The 26379-nt window shown below is 42.9% G+C and overlaps 1 protein-coding gene across 2 annotated transcripts in view; it reads left to right on the top strand.

Annotated features, from left to right (window-relative positions):
- hep (hemipterous) overlaps positions 1-26379 on the top strand; it is a 390680-nt gene that overhangs the window by 69845 nt on the left and 294456 nt on the right. For both annotated transcript variants that reach the window (XM_067138172.2, XM_067138174.2), the window contains exon 4: positions 14630-14857. In XM_067138172.2, the coding sequence (XP_066994273.1) occupies positions 14630-14857 (228 nt within the window). The remainder of the gene's footprint in view (positions 1-14629; positions 14858-26379) is intronic.

The raw sequence follows: 26379 nt of genomic DNA on the forward strand, positions 1-26379 counted from the left end.
TACTCACAGAGATGGAGCGGACAAAATGGCGTGTGCCGGCTTCACGCAACGTGGACACATATGAACTATCACCAAGAGGCAAGTTAATCACAGTTTAGAAGGCGGAGACTTATGAAAGACCATCGGAAAAGAGTTTCATATTAGAATAACTATTGTCTTGAGAAATAATTGAATTCAATTAATTCTTACTACTTTGAGAGGAAGAAGATCGCATTTGAAAAAGTAATCTACTTGACACTAAGAAAAGGCTGATCAACAAAAAAGAAGAGAACTGTGTTTTTTAAATGTAAATATTGGTGAAGAATTTGATTATTCATAGCTAAAGAATTAGTCAAGTTTATTCACGTCTGCTAATGTTTAAAATGAATGAATTAGATAATTATTCTTCTAGTATGATATTGTTTTCTTCTTGCATGAACACCGCCAATTTCACATATTGGAAGAAAAGAAATATACGGACCAGTGCAAGACCAAAGAGAAAGGGCAAATTCTAGCACTATAAGTGGCTGAATATAATCAGAAATAAAGGAAATAATATCAAGAAGCTCTAGCCAACGTGAAGAAAAAGACCTATTTGATGAGAATAAGCCGGATTTAAATTCATATAAGAGCGCAATTTCAGGATGTAGGAGAAATACTAGCATTTATTCACGTCTGCTAATGTTTAAAATGAATGAATTAGATAATTATTCTTCTAGTATGATATTGTTTTCTTCTTGCATGAACACCGCCAATATGATGAGATCCGCTTAAGCTGATAGAGGAAGACTGCCCAGGCTACTATGATGGAGACCAAGATTCCGATGCCCAGTAACCAGCTGTGACGTGACCAGAGATGGAATATGTCTTCTCAGAGATGGCATGGCATACAACCAGAAGTTTCCGATATATATATAAAATTAATAGTAGTTGTTGTATTCAATTAAAAGTAACCTAGTGTTACTTATAGACGAATAATATGTGCCAAATTGTGAATGTCAGTATTAGATCTTAAAATGTTAACCGCGAGTGAGTGCCAATTTAAGTAGCAGATATAACCTGAATGCAATTATAGGTTACTGTCAACATACGTGAGGTGTGTATATCGATCTTAACATTCCGATCTACACGGAAAGTTTATTTTACTATGAAATGAGGGAAGATTTAAAAGAGTGGATATGAATTGCTGAGCATAACCTAATCTTTGAGTAAACCAAATCGACTGAATGTAATATAAACCTTGCATGACATAGTATTGGAAACATACGTTTAGTTATTATTGTAACCTCAGAAATACTACAAGGATCATTGGGAAGGCTTGGTTGACCTTCAAACGGTTTCAACTTTATATCAGGATTGTCCTTTGTATAGCCACTGCTAGTATCCAATCCAAATAAACAAACTTCTACCTCATCATCATCACTGGAATCACTCTCGCTCACCAATACATGCGGACATTTCCAGCGATTAGACGTAGTCGATGGCCCAAAATCACTTCCACTATCACTACCATTATCACTATTTATATTCTCTACTTCACTAGGCACATTAGATACCGTAATGAATCTGCATATAAATCGTGAAATATTTTGTCGTCACACAAGCCTCGTTCCCTTGGGTGCGCCATCTTGTACAATGATTCTCAGCACGTAAGAACACCCGAGTTTATATGAAGTTTCCATGGCTACAAGGACTCTACAATTAAAAGAATGCATCAACACTAAAATCTACGATCTCTCTACTCCATGACATGATTGAAATTAGTTAAAATTATAGCCAAGAGAAAGCACAAGAAGCTACAAATGCTGCCCGTGCGTAAAAACAGAGATCTCTGGGGCCCGTCGGCAACTGCTGGCCACAGTACTATGGAGACCTCCAGGGCTGGTCGTCAGTGTGTTAATTCAAACAAACTGAAGGAGCCTAACTTTGCAATGCTGCGCGTGTTCTCCAGAACTCACGACTCTTACAGCTCATGGCTTGCATTACAGGATCTGTGGTCAAAACGGATTTCACCAGGCATCATATCAGTGCCACTGCACTCCCTGTGGACAGCAATGTGAACAGTATCATATACTAGTCTGCTTAGCAAGGACGAATTCACTGGCGTATTACGCATACAGTAGGAACTTTATGTAACCGTTATGTATGCACAGTGTGTTTAATAAATCCTTTATATTAATCAGATGAACATACTATGGCCAAAACTATAAAAGTTTCCAAAATTTGCATTTATATGTAACATACTGTAAAATTGCTTTTCAGAAATGGGATCCCATACATCACACTTATTTTTCAGATTTCAGGTAAAATAAGCTCAGGAAGGAAATGTGACTTTTCTTTAATATCTGAACTTTAGTACTGACAAAGTAATAACAAAGTATAGCTGTTCAGATCACATGTTTGGTAATCATCATCTATATTGAAGATTCCAGCTCAGAAACAAAAAATATTTGCAGCTATAGTGTAGTATAATTTTTAAAGTATAGGCCTATACTGTACTGTGTCTATATATTGTCACTGCATGAGCAGTACCTTGTTTCCCACATCGTTCTTCCTATCAGTTATTTTCCTTAACCCGTTAACGCCGGAATTTTTTTTTTTTAAGAAATTTTATTTGCCTGTTATACATGTTGCTTCTGATTGTGTCTAGAGTAGGTATATAAAGTTTTACGCATTTCCGCACAGTAGTTTCCCCGCGAGGGACCGTGTCCATATGATCACGCTAGGCGGGAATGGGAGCATTTCATTTTATCATTAATATCTTTGTAAATGTATTATTATTTTAATAGGCGACAAGCACATTCTACAAATTGAACATATAATGTACAAAAACACTTGTGTAAAATATATGGGTACAACCAACCATGAAATGAAAAACGTGAGAGCCATAAGAAAAAGGATTTGTTCATCACGCTATCACTGTTTACCGATTTGGTTGTCTTTTCTTAGCGTTATTCAACTGTATGGTAAGGAACAAAGCAAGGAATGCGGAGTCCAACATTGCATTTCAAGCACTGGGTACGTACAGTGCTGAAACAGTTAATTCCAGCACATCTGCGACGATTACCAGATGCTACTAGATGATTTCTGCCATCTAAGCGAATATCATTGGGGGTGCGACCTTGGTGAACCGTTCCAATGGGACGTCCTGCCCCAGATGGTGGATTCCTGTACTCCTTGAGATATGTCTGTACGATGTGGCGGCGAAAGTCAAGCTGAGGGGTGTCAGCACCTGATCTTCTCATAAGCTGCCAGGCATTATGTGCTGTAACATCGAGCATCCACGTAAATAGGGACCACCACCACTTCTTCCCCCGTATGCCTATGCGGTAGTAGGAGACGTTCTCATCCATTTTGTCCGTTCCTCCCATGTGCTTATTGTATGCCCCGAAAACAGCGAATCGTCTCACACGTACTCTCTTCTTCTCTGTTTGAGAGTAACGTGAAACGCATGATGCAGGATCTGCGCCGTAGCACGTGGATGCAATGGTTACGACGGAATTGTCAACCCATCTTACAATACCAATCTCATCTTCCACACGCATGGCGACCTCAAATGTTCCATGGGGCTTCTTCTTCATTTCCGTTACTGTGGGAAGAGGACATTCTTTGGGAACACGATTCTCTCTGATTGTGCCAGTCCCTCCGTAGCCACGGCACTTCAGCTCTTGAAGAAGTGTCATATTTGCGAACAGATTATCAAAGTAAAGGCGGAACGGCAGTACTTTGATGTCCTCTGGCAGTTCATCTAACATCAGCATCATGGGAGCTGCACATTTACCATAGGCCTTTTCGTATTCAGAGTTTCCTTTTGGATTCTTTCCTTGGTAAATATCAAAATTGATAAGGTATCCAGAGGATGTATTCAAACACCAGACTTTGTAACCGCAACGTGTCGGTTTCCCCCTTATGAATTGCTTGCAGCCATGCCTGCCAAAGTATTTTGCCATGCACTCGTCGAAATCAAGATTGTGCTCAGGCCTGAACATGGAAACGAATCACTTTTTCAGAAGATCCATAAGAGGGCGTAATTTCCTCATCTTGTCATTGGGAACTGGCTGGGTGCTATCTGCACAATGAATAAATTTACACATATCTAAGAACCTGTCTCTGTGCATAGCATTGACAACTACTTCATTGCGCAAGTCCTCACTTGCTTCCCAGTACGAACGTTTACTGGGAACAGGGTTGTAACCAGACAGCAACAGAATAGCAATAAATACTTTCATTTCCTCTAACGAGAAATTAGGATCAGGGGAATTTTTAAAAAGTGCGTACTTTTTTGCTTGCAACAGCAGTTCAATAACTTCACCATCAAAGAAAGTTTCAAAACACTGCACAGGGGATTTATCACGAAACAACGTGTAGTCAGGTTCTGGAAAAACACTCTCTTGATTTAGTACGTTACACTTATTCCACAAGTAAATGTTTATTTTCTTCTTCTTGGCAGAAGTGTCTGCTTGTTCAGTATCATCTGTTGCACATCCTCCCAAATGTACATTATTTGTATACACAATTTCCACCTTGCTGGATAGTTGATGGCCAGTGAGATTGTCAACTAAACCACCTTCGTCTTCGTCATCTGAATCTTCATTAGATGGTACGTTCACTTCAGGTGGTTCGATGAATATTCCCTTCACCATTTCCTCTTCACTGTCATCGGCCTCCAAAATATCGAGGACTTCCTTTAGAGTTATGTCCCTGCAAAAAATCAGGACACGTGTAAAGAAAGCAGGCTATTTACAGTCTAAATGTACTTTTACCTATATTATGGACTAATAGAAATGTCTGATACATTCGCAACTACCGTAGGTATGTTTTCAAGCACCGTTATTGAGTTGTAGAAGCGAAGGTTAGGGCACAGATATACCGTAAAACAACATATAATAGCAGTGAGAGTAGGAGAAATAACTTTTAAAATGTTAAAACAGAGACCTCTGATAATATTCTCGTAAAATCCTAGCTCATTACATGTGTGATATTTTATGAAATCGAAAGCCACCGCTAGAGCCTAGCGTGATCGTATGATCACGCTAAAAATTCTTGGCACATAATATAGTAGTAAGAACATTTTTCCTCATGGAAATTATCCAGCATTCAATATGATTTATATAAAATATATCGGTGCAGTTTTCATGGGCTAATATGTGTGAACAGGACTAGAAAACAATTACTTACTTGAAGCACGGATCCATTGTTGATCCTCACAGAGGCACACTCCAACTCACAATGCAATAATGCCGCCAATTGAGAACTATAACATAATATATCGATCAGGCTGAGTTGCCAGATGTACGTCAAAGAGAATAAAACAATAATTAGTAGAATAAACCCGAAGGATTTGAAAATATACAATATTATATAAGGCATTGCGATGCGTGATCATATGATCATGCACAGCGTTAATGGGTTAAGACTGGTCATGCCTCCCAGCCACACATGGATATGCAGTCCATCAGAACAACATTCGTTGTGTTCATTTTTCTATGCCAGTGTGTAAAGGAAAATGAACTTGACTGTACCGTACTGTACTGTACAAATGTATATTTTCATGAAGTATTTACGCACTCCTACACTATAAGGTTCTGGAGAGCTCAGATTGACAGACTCACAAAGAAAGCGATCAGCACTACAACTTCCACTTGGCAGATTGTGTAAGACATGCTGAAAGATTGCAAGAAAATGGTATTCTGTGAGAGAAGTTCATGGTACTCACTGTCACTTGTTTTGCTCACAACACTATCTTTATTTTTTCTTTACAATTTAGTATACATCGCTCTAACACAGATAGGTCTTATGGCGACTATGGGATAGGGATGGAAGCTACTGTGGCCTTAAGGTACAGCCCCAGCATTTGTGTGGTGTGCAGATAGGGAAACCATGGAAAACCATCTCCAGAGTTGCTGATGGTGAATTTTGAACCAATTATCTCCTGGATACAAGTTAATATCTACCTGGCCCAAACTGCACAGGCACTTGCTCGGTCACAATGCTATGGTTGTTCTACCAGTCTTTCCTAGAGCTCCTGTATGCTCTAGTTCCTGTTACTTGTATCTGGCTGTATTTTCCCTTTCTCTTCTGTATATATCTTTTACACCTAGAAAAGCAGAGACGAGTTTCTGCGTGTAGCTGTCAAATTTACAGCAGTACAATCAGACGTGCTTCCGCATTCTATCATACAACTTCAGACTACTTCATACAACTCATTGAAGTAACGTTTATTCGTCATACACATTTTCTTATCTTCTCTTCTTCTTTTATTTTATTTTTAATACTGTAATGGTCTTAGTGTCTGTCATGTCAACTGGCAGTGGGCTCATCCTGGCACCGTATAGACGCACCCCTTACGCTTCAACTGCGCCAATCACTAGCAGCGCATCTGTATCATCTAGGCCAGCCCTACTTGCTTCTGCTCGCGGTCCCGCAGCAGAGGAGTATGGAAATGACTCCACGATTAATCTGGAGTCTTCTATCTCACGATGTTCCTGGATCCATCCAGCATCCGGACGATTCTAAAAGAACCAGCGCAGGTATATAAGAGAGGAACGACCTGTCTGGAGTTAGTGAGAGTTAGACTGAGTTAGAAGTTGGTGTGGTTCAGTTGTGAGGGACTGCCAGTGTAATGAAGTATGTGAACTGCTATGATTATCGGACTAGTGTGCTACAGTGCGGACTGTCGGCAAAGGAGAGAACGTGTAGCGGTGCGACACGGGACCTTGTGTGCGAGTGTAAAACTGTGTAGTGTGAGAACAAGTGAGAAACGAAGGGAGAGAGTGCGTGCGAACTGCGTGTGTGTTACGAGCAAAAGTTGTGTGTAGTCTTGTGTAATTCAGTGCCTAGCTAATAAATCTTAGTATTGAAGCTACCAGTCTAGTGTTAATTGATCATACTACCCCGCCAACTCGTTACAACTGGTGTCAGAATCGGGATTGACTGGTAGCAGTAATTTCGTAACTAGGAATTTCTAGTGAATCATAAAATGGATAGCGAAAAGTTTCAGGCTCTCCTCAGTAAGTTCACAGAACTCTCATCCAAACAGGACGAAATCAAGAGCGAACTGAAACTAGAATTAAATGAACTTAAGGGTGGACAAGGTAAATTAGAACAGGAAATGCGCTCTCTCGAAAGAAAATGAAAGAGTGACATTATGCAGAACGTACAGGAACTGGTTGAAAAACAGATCAAAGAAATACCGCAGGTTGTGGAGTCAGGGGTTCGGGACCTGAAGGAAGAAGTAAGTGCCCTGCGTACAGAGTGACTCGTGCTAGGGCCACCCGCAGCAACAGTGGCTCCAGCGCCGGGAAAGTAAAACCCCCGTGCTTCGACGGGACAGCATCTTGGCGGACCTTCTGGGCCCAATTCGAGACCGTGTGCGGGCACAACGGTTGGACATCGGGGGAAAGGGCCGTGAACCTAATCGTTGCACTGCAAGAACCAGCAGCGGAAGTAGTACACAGCCTTCAGCCGGGTGCCACTTACGACGAGATCATTAGAGCGCTCGACAGCCGGTACGGTGACCACCAGCTGGCAGCCGCCTATCGAGTCCAGCTGAGGAAGAGGACCCAGCACGCTAATGAGACGCTGCAAGAATTCGCGCAAGATGTGGAGCAGCTAGCCCACAAGGCTCTGGATGGGCTGCCTCTGGACCACATTCAGTGGGAGGCAGCCTATACATTCATTGATGGGCTCCGCGACGCTTAGATCCGTCAAAAGCTGATGCTCAGCGGGGAGCATGACCTCAGAGATGCCCTGACATTAGCCCTGAGGGTGGAGGCAGTGAAGAGAACAGTGGCACCGTCACCAAGAATACGAGCCATGAGAAGCGAGGACGCTTAGGAGATACGCGCCATTACGGGAGAACGACGCACGCCGCCGTTGAGATGCCGACGCACCAATGAGATCACCTGTTGGAATTGCGGCGAGTGTGGCCACCTGCGGAGGAACTGCTGTATGGAGGTGGTCCCTGATCAGGGAAATGAGTAAGGGCCGACAAGGAGAGGGGCTCGTTGGCACCGTCACTACCTTCCCCTCGTTTCACGCTAAATGTGGTTACCGAGCGGAGTGATGACAGCTTGATCGCAGACGGATGGCTCGGAGACAGGCAGTGCCGAGTCACGATAGACACGGGGGCGGCATTAAACATCGCTGAGGGACAGCCAGAGAGGGAACCCCACCGCCCTTATCTGTTGCTCGCCGCCATAAGACCTATCCGTGTCGGTGCGACGTAAAGCCCCTAGCAAAAAAAAAAAAAAAAAAAAAAAAAAAAAACTACTCTGTTGCGGACGGCCTCTGGAGACACCATCCCTGTCTTGAAGGAGGCGCTACTTCAACTAACGCTGGGACGACGCCTACGAGTCTGGCCTTCGTCGCCCCCATCACGGATGAGGTCATCCTGGGCCTAGACGCGCTACGGAAATACAAGGCTACTATCAACGTGGGACGACGTGTATTGTGGCTTGGCAAACAAGAGGTAATGCTGCGACGCCGAGGGACGCTACCTCGAGTAGCGCGGTTAATGTTGGCCAGCAACGAAGTGATACCAGCCAACAGCGAGGTGATGGTTATGGCACGGTTAGAGGAACCCATACAAGGGGACAGCGTGCTCGTGGAATCCAGTTCGCAGACCACCGATCAAGGACTCTACCTGGCCAAGATGCTCGTTCTGGCATTAAGCTGCGTGACGGTACGAATATTTAATTTGACGTCGCGGGAGCGGAGGGTACCCAGTGGGACCGAGTTTGGGACTTGTGAACCAGTCACGTGTGTCGTGCCAGTGGATGACGAAGACGCACAGGCCCTAGAAGCAGGCGAAGGAAGGGATAAGCTCTGGAAGATTATATCCGACGCCCGGAAACATTTAGAGGCAAGACAGCTCAGGGAGGTTAAGGAACTAATCCATGAGTTTCAGGACATTTTCACTGCTACCGGACGTGACCACGGAAAGACGGACCGAGTGTACCATCACATTAACACCGGCGACGCCGCTCCAATCCGACAGCCACCTCATAGAGTACCCCTGGCGAAGAAGGTGAAAATCGACCAGATTCTAGTTGACATGAAGGAGCGGGGAGTCATCGAGGAGTCGAACAGCTCGTGGTCATCGCCTGTCGTCCTGGTGTTGAAAAAGAAGGGTGAACTTGTTTTTGCGTCCATTACCGGAAGTTGAACGACATCACGAAGAACTACTGTTTCCCGTTACCTCGGATAGATGACACCCAGGACACATTTTCTGGAACCCAGTGGTTTTCGACTCTGGACTTGAAGTCTGGATACTGGCAAGTAGCGCTCCATCCGGAAGATAATGAGAAGACAGCGTTCTCAACCGGCCAAGGGTTCTACCAGTTCACCGTGATGCTCTTCGGCCTCTGCAATGCGCCGGCGACTTTCGAGCGACTGATGGCCGTGCTGAGGAGGCTAACTCACGACGCTTGCCTCGTGTACCTGGATGACATAATTATTGTGGGACGCACGTTCAAAGAGCACGTGGAGAACCTGAGGAAAGTGTTTGAGAGGCTACGTGGGGCTCACCTAAAGTTAAATCCCGGAAAATGCCAGCTGTTCCAGAAGTAGGTGCGCTACCTGGGCCACATCATGTCATCGGAGGGAGTAGCCACGGATTCAGAGATGTTAGAAGCTGTCAGGGACTGGCCAGTGCCGAAGGACAAGCGAGAACTAAGGTTTTCTCGGCCTTTGCACGTATTACCGCGGATTTATAGCTGGCTACGCAGACATCTCAAAGCCTCTTACACGGCTCACCGAGGGGAAGAGGTCTTTCCAATGGTCAAGCGAGGTAGAGGCTGCCTTCCGGAAGCTGAAGGAGTCACTGTGTAAGCTATGTACTGTACCCATCCTCGGATATCCCTAGCCTGGGGAGAAGTTCATCGTCGATACCAACGCCAGCGACGTGGGAATTGGTGGGGTACTGTCACAAGCGCAAGACGGCCAGGAGAAGGTGATCGCCTACACCTATTTCAGCAAGACGTTGTCAAAAGCTGAAAGAAATTACTGCGTGACGCGTCAGGAATTGCTGGCCATCGTAAAGACCTTGGAGCACTTCCACAAGTATCTGTATGGGCAGCCTTTCCGCCTGCGCACCGACCACTCCGCATTAACCTGGAAGGTCAGACAGCTCGCTGGGTGCAACGCTTTCAGGAGTACAACTTCACCACCGAGCACCGACAAGGAAAGAAGCACTGCAACGCCAACGCTCTATCGAGAAGACCGTCCCCTGCGAACTGTACACACTGCCAAAAAGTGGAGAGACAGGCAGGCATGCATTGTGGATGTCCGGGCCGTGAGGGCCACAGCCGCTGAAGGATGGGATTGAGACGCCCTCAGGAGGGAGCAGCTGAAGGACGACGACATCGGGCTGATCTTACGAGAAGTAGAGTCGGGCCGGAATGGAAAGACATCGCCGAACGCAGTCCAACCTATAAGGCGTACTGGGCCCACTGGTCGTTTCTCATGGTTAGTGACGGGTACTTGCCCGCACGTGGGAATCAACTGGCGGAAAGAAGCACAGTGCACAGCTGATAATCCCCAGGAGCATGAAAAAAGAGGTGCTGACCGAGTTGCATGTGGGTGCTACTGCCGGCCTCTTGGGAGGGAATAAGACACTAGATCATGCCCGACAGTGTTACTATTGGGTGCACTTGAGGAACAATGTTGAGGGGATGTGCCAGCTGTGTGACACCTGCACGGCAAGCTGGGGTCCACGTACCAGGAGTAGGGCCCAAATGATGCAGTACAACGTTGGAACACCATTCGAGAGGATCGTCATTGATGTCGCTGCACCATTCCCCGAATCTGACACCGGGAACCGTTACCTACTCCTGGCTATGGACTACTTCACAAAGTGGCCGGTGGTCTACGCCATCCCGAACCAAGAGGTATCGACAGTGGCCGACGTCTTGGTCAAGAACTTCTTCTGTCGATTCGGTGTCCCGAGGGAACTTCATAGCGACCAAGGCAGAAACTTCGAGTTCAGGTTGATGCAAGAGGTTCTGTAACGCTTAGGAGTGCGGAAGACATGTACGACGCCTCTCCACCCTCAGTCAGATGGTATGGTGGAGCATTTTGTGAAAACCGTCGAAGAGCACCTCAGGAAGGTGATTTCGGCACACCAGAAGGACTGGAACGAGAGGGTCCCCTTCTTCTTGATGGCCTATCGAGCGTCCATCCATGAGACGATGGCCATGTCACCTGCCAACATGGTCTTCGGAAGGGAGCTCTGCCTGCCATGCGATCATATGTTCGGGTCTGCACCAGACCAGCAGCAACCAGTGACAGACTATGCATGGGAGTTGATGGATTGGTTTAACGACATCCGCGATTATGCCCGACATCATCTAATTGTAGCCAGCGACAGGATGAAAGCCCGCTACTACATGCTCATGAACTCTGCGGGTTTCCAAGATGGTGACAGATTGTGGCTGTACCATCCGGTACGGACAAAACGGAAGTCACCGAAACTGCAGCCACAATGGGAAGGCCCATATACAATTGTCACGAGGATCAACGACGTCGTCTACCGGATCCGGCGGCCTCCCCGAGGGAAGATGATGGTTGTTCACCTGGATCGCTTGGCTCCGTATCGTGGAGCAGCTCGGGACGAGCAGCCTTGAGGAGGAGGCAGTGCAATGGTCATAGCGTCCGCCATGTCAACTGGCAGTGGGCCCGGTCCGGCACCGTGTGGACCCCACTCCCTTCCGCTCGCGGTCCCGTAGCAGAGGAGTATGGAAATGACTCCACGATTAATCTGGAGTGTTCCATCTCGTGATGTTCCTGGATCCATCCAGCATCCGGACGATTCTAGAAGAACCAGTACAGGTATATAAGAGAGGAACGACCTGTCTGGATTTAGTGAGAGTTGGACTGAGTTAGAAGTTGGTGTGGTTCAGTCGTGAGCAACTGCCAGTGTAGTGAAGTATGTGAACTGCCGTGATTATCGGACTGGAGTGCTACAGTGCGGACTGTTGGCGAAGGAGAGAGCGTGTAGCCGTGCGACGCGGGACCTTGTGTGTGAGTGTAAAACTGTGCAGTGTGAGAACAAGTGAGAAACGAAGGGGGAGAGTGCGCGCGAACTGTGTTAGTGTGTGTTATGAGCAAAAGTTTTGTGTAGTCTTGTGTAGTTTAGTGCCTAGCTAATTAATCTTAGTATTGAAGCTACCCGTCTAGTGTTAATTGATCCTACTACCCCGCCAACTCGTTACAATACTTTCCACCTTTTCTGACTCATTTTGGTCACAACGCTATAGTTGTTCTACCAGGTTTTCCATTCTGTTTACCTACAGCTCCTGTATGCTTTTTTTCCTGTTTCTCATAGCTGGCTCAATTTTACATAATATGATTCGTTAGGTATGGAGCTCATTGCTGTTGGCAGCATAATTGTACTCACAGTGTTATACCAACGGAGGGTGACGGATTCTGTATTTTTCTGTTCCCTATCTTAATTGCTGGCTGAATTGCCTTAAGGAGAGAGGTATTCTCGTGCCTGAGAGTGACACAACAGCTAGCATCGTTGATTCCTTATTGGAGAAACTGCCTACTAACATGGTGATATATAAGTCTGTGAAGTCCGTGGTGGAGATGGAGGACGTGGTTCACTACCCTGTGGAATTCCTGTACACTTTAAATCCACCACGTTTTTCACCTCACAATCTCAGTCTGGCAGTAAGCAAGGTCACCTGCCATTATAATGAGAAAACGCCCCAGCTCGATTGGGCTGGCAGTAGACAAGGGAGCTTATCATTATAATGAAAACTCTCAAAATCGATTCTGATTGGCAGTAGGCAACGGTGTCTGCCATTGTAATTTAAACTCCTAAACTTGACTTGATTGGCGATAGGAAATGGGGCCTACCATTGTAATGAAAACTCTCCAACTCTGACTTTACATGAGAAACGGCGTATGCTGACCTTCCTAAAGTTTTTCTCGCTGAGATTAATGCAAATAAATTAAGTCTTACTCACAACATGTATAGTATTTTACCTAGAATTTTGTATACAATGTAGAATTCCAAAGCGAAGCGCGGGTACATGATCCTGATTGCTATAAAAGAAGCTAGTGTGAATCAGGAGTTGTCATTAGTGAGTTGTGAATGTAGGTCCAGCTAAGATATGAAATACATTTTTCTGTAACATATATCCTGAATTCAATTATCATTGAGTTTTAATCCATTCATTTAAGATAAATTTGTTTTTCATGCATTTCTCCAAAGTTTAAAATTGAAATATTCTTCCCTCCTTCCTTCCTCCAGGGACTAGACTTCATAGCCTTTCTTCTTCAGTTGTTTTAACTACAAAGTGAAAATCGTGTTTTGACCCATAAGTCAACCAGTTCCAGCAAGGCTGAACTATTCAGCTAAAATAAGTTTGTAAGATTATCCAGCTATTATTTAAAAATAAGGTTAATGTAGATCATTTCTGGAGGGGACCCTGGGCCGGTGGCTAATGCGCAAGATGGCCGCCATGCGCAATCCACCTCTAGCTACACCTAAGAGAGCGAGCTTAACCTCACAGACGCTATCTTGGAGGGGGTTAACCTTACTTTTTACGCGCAATACAGCAAGCCTAACCTCAGAGCCGCTATCTTGGTGGGGCCTAACCCCAGTTTTATGGCCAGATGCCCTTCCCGACGCCGTCTTGAGTAGTAGGTCAATGGGTATTCTCGAGACGTAATTTGCGTAGTAGAGAATGGATATTAGCATAAGAGAGCACACCTAACCACAGGGAGGGGCCTAACCTCAGTTTTACGGCCGGATGCCCTTCCCGACGCCAATTGTACAAGATGGCGGCTATACACAGCTCATTATGAGACGGCTTAAGGGCACTTGCGCAAGATGTCTGCTGCTCTTAGGAGACGGCGAAGAAGGGATAAAAAGGGGCCAGTGGCTAATGCGCAAGATGGCCGCCACGTGCAATGCACCTCTAGCTACGCCTAAGAGAGCGAGCTTAACCTCACAGGCGCTATCTTGGAGGGGGTTAACCTTACTTCTTACGCGCAGTACAGCAAGCCTAACCTGAGAGCCACTATCTTGGTGGGGCCTAACCTCAGTTTTATGGCCAGATGCCCTTCCCGACGCCGCCTTGAGTAGTAGGGCAATGGGTAAATTGTAAATGTAGGTCCAGCTAAGATCGGAAATAAATTTTTCTGTAACATAGATCCTGAACTCAATTACCATTGAGTTTTAATCTGTTCACTTAAGGTCAATTGTTTTTCATGCATTTGTTCAAAGGTTAAAATTTAAATAAATATTCTAATTTTGGTGATTTAAATTTATTTATTTATTTATTTATTTATTTATTTATTTATTTATTTATTCATTCATTCATTCAGGATCAGCAACAGCATAACGCCAAATTACAAAGATCTGTCTTGCTAGCAAATCCATTTTTATTTGGTAATTCCTAGATATTTTTAATGCACCAGTATTGATAAGAAAATGTTTTCTTTTGACCAATATGGAGAAATAGCTTTCTCAACTCATTCTCCAGAGTGACAGATTTTTGTCCTACCTTTTGTAATCATTGTATGCTTAGAAGATTGACTCTGCTCGGAATCATTGGATATACATTTACTTTTCAGACACAATACATATCTATGAAGAAGGAAAATTATATTTAAAACATTTCAAATTTTGTATGTGCAGCAAATGCGTCGATCAGGCAACAGTGAGGAGAACAAACGAATAATCATGGATTTGGACGTGGTATTGAAATCTCATGACTGTCCATTCATTGTCCAATGCTTGGGTTGCTTCATTACGGAATCCGATGTATGGATATGTATGGAGTTGATGGCGACTTGCTTTGATAAGCTGCTCAAAAGGTTACGCAAGGCCATTCCAGAAGATATTCTTGGCAAAGTCACTTCTGCAGTATGTATATTTTGTTTATATGTATATACTTATGTAATGTATCTGTAAGGACATCTACATTGATTTATATTGTAGTGGCCTCTTGAACATAGTGTAGTTTAATGGATTGAATTTGTTTTTCTGCCTGGTGACAGACTGTTGAGCACATCACTCAGCTTACGTAGGAGACCCGAAAGACTTTTTTTTTTTTTTTTTAACACCTCAGGCAACTAAATATGTCCAAGAGTTTAAGTTTTGAATTGTATTTATTTTATTTTATTATGCATGTAATGTACTGAAAAATCATACGCTTAATAATATTCTTGGCATTTGATAGGAGGATATTTACAAACCAATCCTCAAGCATCGTAAGGTCAAACCATCCACTAGAATTTCAATTGTACCCATCCCCACCTATACCTCCTGCAATCCAAGTTGGATAAATATTTTTGGTGTTGTACACAGTGTATGGTGGTAGCAGTGATCCATCAGCAGCAGTCATGACTCAAATGCTCATTTTAGGTGTATCCATAACTCACTCAGCATGCTTAACACCACAGTTGACAGTGACTTCCTCTTAAGCTGGGTCATCATTAAAATTAGTTTGTGATATTTGAAGCCATTTCTTTTTGATTTCGACTCATTTAATAACTGAGAAACATAATATACTGTATTGAATAAGTGGATTAGTTTATGTGATTTCTTTATAAGAAATTTTGTCTAACTACGTATATTGTAAGTGTGATGCGAGCTCAAAAAGTAATAACCACTAATTGAATTGTAACAAATTGTATGACCATGATTATTACAGTAAGTACTCAATGGTACTTACCATTACTCATTGGTGAGAACACATGCCAAAGATATTCATCATCATTATCTAAAGGCTTTGCCTTGTCGCTGCAACCATTGATCTCTTCTCTCTGCGATCCTTTTCATCTCTCCATAACCTTGGCATACCATCATCTCAACTACGAGGGTCGAGTCATAAGTCAAGGCAACAATTTTTTTCTCGTGAACAGGAGACAACACGGAACATCTGAGATACGGATTTGGAAATATAGGGCATGTACTTATGCATAGTGCCTGAAGACAAATTCTGACTTCAGGAGGTTCTCGTAGGAAAGTGACAAAACACAGGCCATTGGTAAACATTGTTTTATTATGGTATAGACAGCAAATACACAAGACTACGTACAAAGGACAGGTCTCCACTGGTTACAGACCTTCGAGATAATCACCCAAGGTTTCCACTGTGCGTTGCCAGCAGTGGGGCAGGCGCTGAATACCATTCGCTGCATGTGTATCGCTAACGTGTGACACCTCTCTCCGAAATGCTGTTACGATGTCCTCTTTGTTAGCAAACCATTGTCCACGTATTGGCTTCTTGACTTTGGAGATTAGGTCATAGTCACACACCTAATGCTTTCCACAGCTCTGCATGGCATTGGCGTGCATTTCTGCTGCGGAGAGCTGCTACTTTAATATACGATCGTTCCTACTGTTTGTTGACTTTCATTTTGTGACACTCTCACTCACACACTTACCTTGGGGGCATGCTTAGACCCACACTGTTGTTTACATACACCATCTAGTGGCATCATACGCAAGTATATATTGTACGTTTCCAAATGCATATCTTAGTTTTTTCCGTGTTGTCTCCTGTTCGCGAGAAAGAAAATAGTTGCCATGACTTATCACTCGACCTCCATATCTCCTCAATGATCTTCTTCCGTGGTTTCCCTCTGCCTTTCTTTCCCCTTCCTTGCCTTCGAACAAGTTCTTTATGAAGTCATTATGCCGGAGAATGTGACAAAAAACTGGTGCTTTTCTCATTTTTATCGTTGTTATTAAACGTCTCTGGGTGTTTATTTCTCTAAGCACTGCTTCATTAGTTTTCTTCTCAATCTAGCTAGTTCTTGTCATCTTTCTCCATAGCCACATTTCCCCTGCCTCTAGTCATTTCAAGTTCTCCTTCAAGAGAGTCCATCCTTCACAGCCATATAGCAGCACACTCCAAATGAATGTTTTGATAAACAATTTCTTTTGTTCAGCATCCGAGGATTTATTAATTAAGAGCTGCTTCTTCTCCTCAAAGGCTTTCTTACACAGGGAAATTCTTTTTGTTATTTTGACAGTGCACCTGTTTTATTAAAATATTTCCAATTCTGAGATGTGCTGCTGGCCTCATTTTAGATTTGCTTACAACCATAACATTAGTTTTATTTACATTAATGTTAAGTTGGAAATCTTTTAAGGTGTATGTTAATTTGTTGAGCATGATCTGCATATTCTTCTCATTAGTAGCCAGAAGTGCAGTGTCATCTGCAAATCTAATACAGTGTACAGTTGTTCCATTTATTTTAATGCCAGGTGTTTTTGATTTAAAGATTTTCAAGACCTCTTTGGTGTACAGATTAAATAGAAATGGTGATAAGGAACACCCCTGTTTTACTCCTTTCCTGATTCTCACCTTGCATACTGTTCCATTACTTTTAATGTTTATTCTTTGATTGATGTAGAAGTTTAGTATTGCTTTTCTGTCTTTCCGGTCTAAATGAATTTCCTTCATTATTCTGAACAGTCTTTTCTACTGAACATTGTCAAAAGCTTTTTCCAGGTCCACAAAAGCTATATATGTATTTCTGTTTACCTCTAGTTTTCTCTCCAAGATAGTTTTAAGTGCTATAATAGCTTCTCTCATTCCTACTCCTTTCCTGAATCCAAACTGATCGTCATCTAGATTCTGCTCAATTTTCATTTTGATTCTGTTTTTTAATATGCATGTGAATATTTTTGCTGCATGCGAAAAAAGGCTTAGTATTCTGTTTTATAAAAATTTCATAATGTTCCATATTGAAATGTATCACAATTAAATTGATATAATAAATAAGGTAGTTCAACCTATTCAATAGAAATAAATACGAAATGTAGAGTTACATTCCTATTTAATTAAAAGCGGAAGCGGTACCGGTTTCGACCCCAATCCGGGTCATAATCAGCCGAATAAAACTCAAAAAACAATGCATGGGTAAGGAAGAAATTAAAGATCAAGTCCACATAAAAATAGTTGATTAGGCAATATAAAATAACGGGGATAGGTACTGTAAAATTCAGAAGAAGTAGAAGGTAAGTCACTTCAAAGAAGCAAGGCGCAATGTTCTGAATAGCAGCATAGCACACGCAAAGTTCGGCATTGTCTCATAATGTTTAATTAGTATTCTGTATTTGGAAAATTATGTTGAATCTCCTTTTTTGTGCAGGACTGTTTTGCTTTCTACAAAACTCTCTGGCATATCTCCGTTTTCATAGCAGTACTTGGTGATTTTGAAGAGTTCATCCTTCAGCTTTTTTTCTAGAGTTTTTCCACAGTTCAGCAGGCAGTTTGTCTGGTCCAGGAGCATTTATCTTTTTCAGCTGTTGCAGTGCTGTTTTGAATTCACTTCACATAATGGGAGGACCTAGTTCATCTTGTGAAAACTACTCTTGTTTTATGATGTACTCATCTACATTGTCAATTTCTTCTCCATTATATAGATCCTCCAAATACCGTATTTACGTGAATAATGCCCGCCGGCGAATAATACCCGCACCCTAATTTTAGGAAGGCTCATTTTAAAAAAATGAAATGAACTAAAATTCCTTCCATCAAAAGAGTAACATAGATATAAACAATCATTTCATATCACTCCGTGAGGTCCACATGTTCTTTACGCAAATATGAATATGTTAATTTATGGATATAGCTTAGGTGATAAAAATTATAACATTTCATGAAAATTGTCAAGTAGGCCTACTTACGTGACAGGTATTTCATTAATCTGAACTTGCAATAGGCTCGGTTCCCTGTAGATCGGAAGATTCGTTGTCACTTGCATCACTAGAATCCTCTCCTAAATTACAAATTTGTCACACTCCATGTTTAAAACGCTTCTCACACACGGTTCTCTTTTTACTCGGATAATAACACAACCGGTGCTGGATAATTCTTTTCGTGCAATGTAAACACTTGAAACAGACACACCGGCAAAGTCGGATGTTAGTTTTGCGATGCAGTAAAACCATGTTATTATGTGATTTTGAATTAACCACCAACGTTTAATTTGGAAATTCCAACACAAAATATTCTGATACCCACTACTGCATTTAATTAGTATTGATTCACATATTAAACCTTTCAAATGCTATGAAGAAATTATATTTCCAAAATATATCCAACAAGGTGCAGTTATATGATTCAAATAATGCAGTTGGATAACTCACTGGCAAACATAACCTAACGCAATGAAAGAAAAAAAAAAGCACGATTCAAAGACGACAACAAATTATGCTGGGTCCCGTGTGCAAGTGTTTTATTTTTTGGTTTACTGTACTGTTTGCATTTCTAGATGCCTTGTACTTGCACGGAAAGTGCCCGACACCCTTAAAACATCGTGGCTTATCGAACTTTCCTATGACGAAGGAAGGAAGTCTTTCGCTTCTGTCTGCATCGTAATACAGTACAGTTACCCCATCTCCTTTAAAACCATACTTCCGTCTAGACAATATTGTTCGGTACGTACGTGTTGATTATAATTATGAGCGTTGCTTTTTCGCCTACTGCTGGCATCGCCACTCTTTGCGAATTCTGCTTCTCTGCACACTGCCCGCTACGTGATATTGTGGTGTTCCTTAAAACGTCGAATACAAAAGAACATATGTTTTCACTCGAACTTAGCAACTATGAAACACACTATAGACACACCAAAGTGATTGAAAGTGCGGAAAGCTACCCCTGCATGTTCCGGAAGAGGCATTCTATCGTGATGCAGAGAAAATTTGAATTTAAATTACTCTGTAAAATACTATTTTTTGAAAATGTAAAGGAAGTTTATAATTAAAGCCTGAATAGTTTTCCGTTTAAATATCACATATGGGGACAGTTTTATTTCATCTGTGGTTACACAAAGCATAACTGTACACCCAACATCAAAAACTAGATGAGCCAGGAGCGTGTTGCCAATCTCGACACAAATAAAACCTGCACCCCAATTTCGTGCCTCAATTTTTTTCAAAAAATATGCGGGGATTATTCACGTAAATACAGTATTCTTTCCATCTCTTCATTACATCCTCATCTTCTATTAACAGATTTCCTTCCTTATCTTTTATTACACTGGATTTCATTTTAGCCTTGAATTGCAATCTTTTTACTTGATCGTAGGCTCTGTCAGCATTTCTGATTTTCATATCATATTCTATGCTTTTACAAATGTCATCCATCCATCTTTCTTTCGCTTCTCGGCACTTCCGTGTAACCAGTTTTTTTAGTTTCTTATAGTTTATCACACCTTCTGGAGTATTTTTCTGGTGTTCTTTATTTCTTTCCTGAATGAGATTTAGTATTTCTTCAGTCATCCAGTTCTTCCTGGGTTCAAGCGTCTTTTTTCCTAGCACTTCATCTGCTGCCGTTGTAAGTGAAACTTTGACAGTGTCCCAATCTGTTTGTTGTTGTTGCTGTTGTAGCACGTAATCGTGTCTGTCTTTTCTTCGAATGCTACTTGTGTTAATGGATCATTTTTCTCTAGATTCCACTTCTTGCTTCTTGGTTTCTTTAACTTCTTCTGCCTAATTAGACATTTTGCTAATACTGGGATATGGTCGCTATCGATATTTAAGCCAGGGTAGCTATGGCATGATGTTACCTGATTTCTGTACCATCTCTTAATGAAGAATGTAGTCAATTTGGTATCTGTTATTATCTCCGTAATCCTTCCATGTGTAACGTCTTCTATTAGGCATGTCAAATACAGTGTTCATTATGATCATGTCCTGTTCTTCACAGAAGTCCATCATACGTTCTCCTCTGTCATTTGTTCGTCCTACACCGAATCTGCCAGCAACTTTTCTAGTAATATTGTTGCCAACCACAGCATTGAAGTCTCCCATTATGACTATGTTATCTTTGTCATTGTTTAGTTTAATTATATCTTCTGTTTTATTATACATTTCTTCAACATCGTCGTCATGTCCAGTAGTAGGGAAGTATACCTGTATTATTAGTATGTCTGTTGGTTTGGCAGCTATTTTAACCATCATGATTCTCTCATCAACATGATATGTGTTTAGCATGTTGTTTGCCCACTTCTTACCTAATATTACAGCTACTCCATATTGTCCACCATTTTCATTTCCACTGTACACAATTCTGAATGGGTCACTGTGGAAACCACCTTTGCCAGGCCATCTAGTTTCACATAATCCCAGGATGTCTATTTTGTTTTCATCCATAATTATTTTGAGTTCTTCTGGTCTTCCTGTTCTTAGCATTGTTCTGGTATTCCATGTCCCTATTTTAATCCCTTCATCAAACTTCTGAGATTTTTGCTTACTGACGACCTGGGATACCTCAGTTACTCCCCTGCCAGATCTTGGTGTCTGAATACCATAATCAGTGGTATCTGAGTTACAATTTGTACTATCCATGGTTGCTATACTAGGAAAAATAATGTCGTGGTTTCCCTTTGCCTTCCACATTGCAGTTTTACTGCCATTCAAGTCTTCTTGACCATGTCAGTAAATTTTCAGCGACAGTCCAGTAGACACCTTTTAGTCCTGTACTCTGCTGATACTGATAGCGCTGCCTCCACTACCAGGAAGAGAGACTCCTCCGCCTTTCTAGCTGTTGGGACATATCTTCATTCCCCCTTAAAGCCGTTGGTCCTCTTCATCTGTAACCCTGGGTAGGGGTCCTATAACAGGGTGCTACCATCCGAAGCCAGATGGACCCTGGTTTTTTAATGAAGTTTATACTCCTCCTGCTCCTCCTTCCTCATTACGTGTGAGATGAGGCCCCGGGCTTGCAACCGGCATAGCCAAAGAAATTATACATACAAATAGAAGATGAGGCTCATAATAATTATATGGGCAGTGTTGCAACAGGTTTAGTAGAAATAATAGAAGTGAAACTAGGTGCCCAGAAGTAATCATAGATACGATGCTTGAAAATATGTGAACATGCTAAAGGATAAACACAAAGGCATGGGGGCAAAAATTGAGGAAAGCCAAAGGCATACATGAATATATATTTGTACATTTTTCATTTAGTGTATAGGTGTGAGGAGAAAATGGAGGAGTTAACCTGGTCAGAAGTGGAGGAAGCTGTGAAGAGGATGAAACTAGGAAAAGTACCAGGAGTGGATGTGTTAAGGGTGGAGATGATCAGTAAAAGCTGCAAGGAAAGTGGGTACACCATGGCTATACAGGATGATGCGGGTAGTGTGGAATGAGGAAAAATGAACTGGTAATATAGTAATATAATAGTATCCATCTTTAATAAAGGAGACAGAACTACTGTGGTATAACCCTGATGTGTCACTGTGCCAAGATATATGAAAAAGTACTGGAAAAGCAAATAAAAAAGTCAGTGGAAAAAGAATTGAGAGAAGAACAGTACGGCTTTAGACAAGGAAGGTCGACCTCATATTCACAATGAGGCAGCTACAAGAACAACACTATGATGACTATGGGAAGGATTTGGTGATTGCCTTCGTGGACATAGAGAAGGCATATGAGTTTGTCCATAGAAGCAAGATCTGGGAAGCTATGAGAATAAAAGTAGTAAATGAGCAGATGGTGACGTGTGAATTATATGTATGATGGAAGCGAAAGCTGTGTTAAAATCAGAACTGAAATAACTGGATGATTTACTTTAACAAATTGTGTAAAGCAAGGAAGTGCCCTCTCACTTCTACTATTTATAGTGGTGATGGATGATACAGAAGGTAGCCACAGATCATTGGGGAGAGAAGAATGAAAGCAGTGTTGTTTGCAAATGATCTACTGCTGTAATATGGGGAAACAGTGAGAGTGAAGTTCAGGAACAGCTAAATGTCTGGGAGGAAGCTGTGTCATTTTATGGAATGAAGTTCTCAGCGCAAAAGGTCAAGTGCTGGTAACGACACAAAACAAGAACAGAACATACACTTAAGGAAATGGAAATTGCAACACCATGAAGGCATTGGTCGTTTGTGTTGATTTTCAAGATATGGAACGTTGCCATGCAGGTATGTAAATGATCAAAGTTTCAGACCCATTGGATTGTTGCTACAGGTCTCCCCACGTGATTGGTCGCAGAGGAATCAACTCCAGTATACGGACTCTGGTGTAGCGTAGTTGACTTGCAGTCTGTGCAGTGAAGTGTTCCCCGTCAAACATGCCTCGACGACAGAGAAGAGCACAATACCAATATAAATGGTCCGTTATTGGACATTATAAACTTTCCAGCTAGCTCATTCTTGGTTGCCAACGTTTCGCCCTCGTGTGCTAGGGTGGGCTCATCAGTTGGTACCTAGCACACCTACCAATACGCTGGCTAGTGCATACCGTGGAGGCCACTGCGTAGGCTAACTGGAGCCACCGGCAGTGCCAATGCACTAAGAGACTTTGTCTCATCACTAAAAATTGATGCCTGCTTGGCCATCAGATGATATAGATGTTGAGTCCCATAGGGAATCTGAAATATTTGTCCTGAATGAGCAAATTTACAATACCAATATAAATGGTCCGTTATTGGACATTATAAACTTTCCAGCTAGCTCATTCTTGGTTGCCAACGTTTCGCCCTCGTGTGCTAGGGTGGGCTCATCAGTTGGTACCTAGCACACCTACCAATACGCTGGCTAGTGCATACCGTGGAGGCCACTGCGTAGGCTAACTGGAGCCACCGGCAGTGCCAATGCACTAAGAGACTTTGTCTCATCACTAAAAATTGATGCCTGCTTGGCCATCAGATGATATAGATGTTGAGTCCCATAGGGAATCTGAAATATTTGTCCTGAATGAGCAAATTTACAATACCAATATAAATGGTCCGTTATTGGACATTATAAACTTTCCAGCTAGCTCATTCTTGGTTGCCAACGTTTCGCCCTCGTGTGCTAGGGTGGGCTCATCAGTTTTTAGTGATGAGACAAAGTCTCTTAGTGCATTGGCACTGCCGGTGGCTCCAGTTAGCCTACGCAGTGGCCTCCACGGTATGCACTAGCCAGGACAGTGCCCGGGTTCACACTGCACACATCTCCAGAGAAGCTCTCCACGACATCACAACCTTAGAATGGCAACCAAGAATGAGCTAGCTGGAAAGTTTATAATGTCCAATAACGGACCATTTATATTGGTATTGTAAATTTGCTCATTCAGGACAAATATTTCAGATTCCCTATGGGACTCAACATCTATATCATCTGATGGCCAAGCAGGCATCAATTTTTAGTGATGAGACAAAGTCTCTTAGTGCATTGGCACTGCCGGTGGCTCCAGTTAGCCTACGCAGTGGCCTCCACGGTATGCACTAGCCAGCGTATTGGTAGGTGTGCTAGGTACCAACTGATGAGCCCACCCTAGCACACGAGGGCGAAACGTTGGCAACCAAGAATGAGCTAGCTGGAAAGTTTATAATGTCCAATAACGGACCATTTATATTGGTATTGTAAATTTGCTCATTCAGGACAAATATTTCAGATTCCCTATGGGACTCAACATCTATATCATCTGATGGCCAAGCAGGCATCAATTTTTAGTGATGAGACAAAGTCTCTTAGTGCATTGGCACTGCCGGTGGCTCCAGTTAGCCTACGCAGTGGCCTCCACGGTATGCACTAGCCAGCGTATTGGTAGGTGTGCTAGGTACCAACTGATGAGCCCACCCTAGCACACGAGGGCGAAACGTTGGCAACCAAGAATGAGCTAGCTGGAAAGTTTATAATGTCCAATAACGGACCATTTATATTGGTATTGTAAATTTGCTCATTCAGGACAAATATTTCAGATTCCCTATGGGACTCAACATCTATATCAAGAGAAGAGCACGCTATCAACAACTGTCGCCGTTTGAGATGGCTCGGATAATTGGGCTGTGTGAGCCTGGATTATCGCTAAGGACTGTCGCTGCACCTGTTGGCCGACAGGCATCTACGGTACAACATGTATGGCAGCAGTGGTCAAATGAAGGTACCCACACTCATAGACCTGGCAGAGGCCCAGCGCGACAGACAACTGTGAGAGAGGATCGCCGCATCATTCGGATGGCCCGGATGGAACCCAATGCAACAGCAGCGCAAATTCGAGCAGCTGTGGCACCCCACGTTACACACCAAACAGTTGTTAATCGCCTGCATGCAGCTGGCTTACGAGCCTGTGTCCCTGTAGAAGGTGTTCCGTTGACCCCACAACAGCGACGTGTAAGGCTGGCCTGGTGTCGAGAAAGATCGACGTGGGTCGACGAATGGCATAGGGTCGCCTTTAGTGATGAATCGTGCTTCTGTCTTGCCCGCAGTGATCGCCAGAATCGTGTGCGCCGACGTACCAGGGAGAGGGGCTGCCCAGATCTTATTGTCGAGAGGCACACAGGGCCAACACCAAGCATTATGGTCTGGGGAGCTATTGGCTTTAATGTGAAATCACAATTAGTGCTTGTTGAGAGCACTGTGACTGCTCGACAGTATGTTGATAGGGTACTCAATCCAATGGTTGTCCCTATGATGGCGAACATGGCTAATGGGTTGTTTCAGCAGGACAGTGCCCGGGTTCACACTGCACACATCTCCAGAGAAGCTCTCCACGACATCACAACCTTAGAATGGTCCGCCAGATCCCCGGACCTCAGTCCTATTGAGCATGTGTGGGACATGATGGGTCGACAACTGTCCAACCACTCTCAGCCACCCACAACTCTGGAACAACTGACCCGTGCAGTGCAACAAGCATGGGCCACAATTCCTCAGGAAGCGATCCAGAGCCTTATTGACTCCATGCCTCAACAAATTCATCAATGTATTGCAGCTCGTGGTGGGCACATCCTGTATTGATTGTTGTCCAAACTTGCGGTCAGAGGGACCGGAAAGTGTAATAATCGAATCACAACCAAATACTCATCCTGCATGTTCAATTGCAGCAATGTAGCACCACTCCTTCTAGGTGTTGCATTTTCCATTTTCTTCATTGTATAATGGCATGACAGGAGAAGAGCAGTTAAAAAGAGCTGAAAGCTTTAAATATCTGGAAAGTGTAATTGAAGAAAATGGAGGATACAGGATGGAAATCAATGAAAGACGAGGTGTGAAAATAATTCTTTAAGAGTGTGGGAGGATTGATATGGAGCAAGGATATACCACAGGAAAATAAAGGAATTCTCTACGACTTATATTGTGTCAATTTTGACATATTGAGCAGAAATGTGGGTGATCAAGAGGGATAAAAGTAGAATACAAGCAGTGGAAATGAAGTTTCAAAGGTGTCAAGTAGATTTAACAAGAATGGATAGAGTAAGAACTGAGAGTGTTTGGGAAATGGTAAATGAGGTGCCCCTACAGAGAAAAACAAAGGGTACAGTGGTATGGACATGTTAAGAGAATGGGAGAAGAAAGGATACCAAGAAAGATGGTAGAAATGGAATTGAAGAAGAGGACAACTAGAGGAGGACCGAGGGACAGGTGGCTGAAGGTTGTAAAGAAGAGTGTCGAGGCAAGAGAATGAAACTGGACAACAGTGAGAGAAGAGAAATG

The sequence above is a fragment of the Anabrus simplex genome, chromosome 1 (assembly GCF_040414725.1).
Source record: "Anabrus simplex isolate iqAnaSimp1 chromosome 1, ASM4041472v1, whole genome shotgun sequence".
Classification (NCBI taxonomy): domain Eukaryota; kingdom Metazoa; phylum Arthropoda; class Insecta; order Orthoptera; family Tettigoniidae; genus Anabrus; species Anabrus simplex.